The 3831-nt window shown below is 35.8% G+C and overlaps 1 protein-coding gene across 1 annotated transcript in view; it reads right to left on the reverse strand.

Annotated features, from left to right (window-relative positions):
* The window catches only part of LOC107660661 (low-density lipoprotein receptor-related protein 1B-like), a 249544-nt gene that overhangs the window by 16839 nt on the left and 228874 nt on the right, over positions 1-3831 (reverse strand). Inside the window, exons 74-79 of the mRNA XM_016450048.1 lie at positions 3751-3831; positions 3312-3452; positions 2857-2991; positions 1584-1703; positions 973-1214; positions 244-467 (exon numbers count right to left, since the gene is read on the reverse strand). The exon at positions 3751-3831 is cut by the window's right edge and continues 19 nt beyond it. Of these exons, the coding sequence (XP_016305534.1) occupies positions 244-467; positions 973-1214; positions 1584-1703; positions 2857-2991; positions 3312-3452; positions 3751-3831 (943 nt within the window). The remainder of the gene's footprint in view (positions 1-243; positions 468-972; positions 1215-1583; positions 1704-2856; positions 2992-3311; positions 3453-3750) is intronic.

Genomic DNA, 3831 nt, shown 5'->3' on the forward strand with positions numbered 1-3831 from the left:
AATCTCCGTTTGTGTTCTACTGAAGAAACAAAGTCACCTACATCTTGGATGCCCTGGGGGTAAGCAGATAAACTTTTTTTTTAATTTTTTTCAAATTTTCATTTTTGGGTGAACTATCCCTTCAAGAATGCAAATTTTTTCTTGTACTGTAGGCTATATAAAAATTATTTCAGAAATTCTGAATCCTAAATATTTTTACATTTAATTAGATTTTCAGTTTCATATTTTGAAACATGCTCCTACCCTTTGACTGGATTGACAGTAATGGCGTAAGGCTCTCCTGCAATGTCAGTTATCAGACGGGTGCAGTTGGGTCCCTTGAGTTGTCCCACATTAATAGAGTATCTAAGCTTGGTCCAGTGAGCTGTGTAATAACTGAACCAGTGCATCCTAGAGTGGTCTGTCCAGTAGATATTTCCAGTCACCCAGTCAGCTGATACATCTCTGGGTCTGCGAAAGTCTGGACACTGCAAAAGTCACCCAGATAACAAGGTGATTCCCATGTGGGCCAAGACATCACAGAATATTTAAGATTGTATGATAACATGTTTAGGAGAAAATGATTCATAAAAAGTGTGGTCAAAACTTCAGAGACCGTTCTTGGATTTAGGGATACAATGTAGTTAAAGTTTGGAGAAAGATATTATTTTGTTTAAATATTTAATAAAAACAAACAAATCACAGAGAAGATCAACATAAAATATACTTCTTGTCTGAAATCTCTTTGTTCATAAAATAGAAGTAAAATACAAAAATTATGGAGTTAGTATTGACTAATTTAAATTAAAGTGTACATACACAAACGTAGATTGAATGTTTTCAGTATTCTGCGGTCATTAAATGTATTATATACAGCTCAGAATTAATAAATTAATTAGATGGAAGATTAAATTAACTTTGAAGGGGGAAAAAATCCAGAAAATTCCTGAGAAGATATGATGATAGACTCCACACAAGACCCACAATACTTACTATGATGCCAACATTTGTTTTAGTTTGACTCCTGTTTAGGATATCTTTGTAAAAAAGTCCACCGGGATTAAACTGAGTAGCCCAGATAAACTTTTGTTGGTGATACAGAGCATCCATCCCAATGATGCGGGCATTTTCCTCGATGCGAGCATGTACTTTGTGTCCATGGCTCTGGTTAAATGGATACACAAAACTTCGGATTTCAGTGTCATTAGCTATGTAGAGCACTCGATCTTCTGGTCCTGCCCGTTGAGTTATTAATATGCAAAAAAAATGAAAAGTGTCTAAATTCCATTTAGGGTTTAAGACAACAGTTTGACAATTACAGATGCAGATAAATCATTCTAGCACAGCAATATGCATTCTAATCAAACAGTAATCTTTAATTCAAAGTCAGTACTTTAAAGGAAGACAATATACTGTATAGTTCTTAAAACATTCAGAAATATAAATGTACCACACAATTACTACTTATGTTTGAAATGGCTTAAAATGTATATGCCCTGTGTGTTGAGGTAATGTATGAAAAGATCTACTAAGTCATTCACAGTCTAAAATAAAATCTCACAGTGAAGCTAAAGGTCAAGTCAATAGAAAATATAGATCCTTACCTTTTGCTATGCAGCTACCATTCATATCCTTATAATTTTTGTCACATGTACATTTGTATGATCCTTTTGTGTTGGTGCAATAGTGAGAGCAAGTGCCAAAATTAAGACACTCATTGATTTCTGCAAAAAAAGAGAAGAACAAAAGTCAGATTTCGAGGAATAACGCTCTCTGGAAACTGTGATGTTCACTATGTGGCTTTTTTTCCACATGCTGAGAGCTTGAAAATAAAACGTCTGATGTGGTCTGCTCACTGCATCTCATTGATCTTTATTCCCAGAAAAAACACTATACGTGAGCGCACAATCCTTTAACTGGAATTTTATATGCAAAACATTTCAGTAGGTTAAGCATTTTTAGGAGCTTAAGCTCAACTTTGGCCTCCGGTTTGGTCTTACCACACAGAGAGGAAAACACTGATCCTTGACAAATTTTTGATCCTTGAAAAAAATCTAGCTATTTCCAGCCAGCTGTAGACCAGTATACACAGACTTGATGAAAAGAACAGGCATTCTGAATCTCAAAAAATGTGTGGAAAACATTGAAATGATAACATGACTGACAAGACAGGATTCATAGCAAAACCTTGCAACCAAATAGTGTACAATTTCTGCACCACTAGCAAGCAGAACTGACAAAATAATGACTGTTTTCAAACAAGTGTCAAACATTCCCCAATCTACCATGTTTGGACAAACAGGTCCAAACTTGGGTCATTGGTTTGGGCCAGTTTCAAAGATATCTGCCCCGGATTGATTTTTAGAAGACATATTTACACTTTTGACAGCATATAAAGTAGCTTATCCTGCTGTGTGTAATGTTTTTATGTGAAATAATTTAATTAAAATTAAGAAGAAATACATTCATTTAATAAATGCATTAAAATAAATCCTCAATCTTATTAATTACATACACTGTTACAATACATTTAAACATCAACTCATATTTTATGTGCTAAAGGGCATAAGTAGGTCTAAAACAACATGATAACTATATCCCATTGATATATCAGATATATATAAAAAATAGAGGAATTCTTGTCCCACCATTTAAATTTTCTAGGGAATTTCAAACACATTAATTTCTAAACCTTGTTGAGCTAATGTTGTTCTGCACAAAGACAAAGACTGCAGTTCTGTTTGGTGCCACAGGTATGGCAGAAATTGCACATTTCACCTTTAAATTGAAAGTCTAAATCCACATTCCCCCCTCAGATAAAGCAGTGAATCATTTTTCTGAACGCTAACAGAATCAGGTAAGATAGTCTGACAGTACCTTCACACTTTCTGCTTCTGAGATTTCTCTGAAAGCCAGGTTTGCAGTGGCAAATTGCATTTGTGTTTGTATGATTGCACACTGCATCCTCCCCACATGGATTCATCCTCTTTCCACATATGTCTCCATTTGAAGCTGGAATATGAGAGAGAGAGAGAGAGAGAGAGAGAGAGAGCGAACTTTGAAGTGACATACTTTATACTTGCACCCAACTGTCACAGTGCATGATGGAATTTGTTTTTGTCTTTTGATGCTTGGTCATAGCCAACAAATAAAAAATGTATAAGAAAAAACGAATCTGGAAGATAAGCCTGAATGATATTGATATAACAATTCCAGACATACAACACGTTTCCATGTAAACCACCAAGAATTCCTTTAATCTGACAATATTGCTTGTTTTGTGACAGATTAATCTGAGAGATTTGGTAATGCATGCAATTTAGTACACATACAAGCCTTGCAGTCCTGTTCATCTGATCCTCCATCTCCACAGTCATCAAAAAGGTCGCACTGCAGTTGTGCGGGTATACATTTACGATTACTACAGGTAAACTCTGCCTTCCCACAGGGCTTGGGCCTAGATGACACAGCCTCTGATTTGGGCCCCATAGAAAAGAAGAAAAGACACATCCATTTCAATCCAAACTTTAGGTGGCACCTTATTCATCACCACCCAAAGAGTCTTCAATCAAATTTACTGTGATCATGCGAGTGATTAATGAGCACTACGTATCCGAACGACCTCAGGAACTGCTAGCAAAACAATAAAATCACTCAAATCTAGACTAGATCCTTTATTTGTCAATTAAAAAAACGTATGGCACAAAAGATGGATTTCCCATTGTGCTGGTGAGGATAAAGGTATCATCAGAGACTTCTGAATGAGCCTACCACATTCATCTTCATCTGAGTTGTCCCCACAGTTATCCACATTGTTACAGATTTGATCAAGCCGTAGACACACTCTGTCAT

This window comes from Sinocyclocheilus anshuiensis, unplaced genomic scaffold (assembly GCF_001515605.1).
Source record: "Sinocyclocheilus anshuiensis isolate Anshui unplaced genomic scaffold, SAMN03320099.WGS_v1.1 scaffold627, whole genome shotgun sequence".
Lineage (NCBI taxonomy): Eukaryota > Metazoa > Chordata > Actinopteri > Cypriniformes > Cyprinidae > Sinocyclocheilus > Sinocyclocheilus anshuiensis.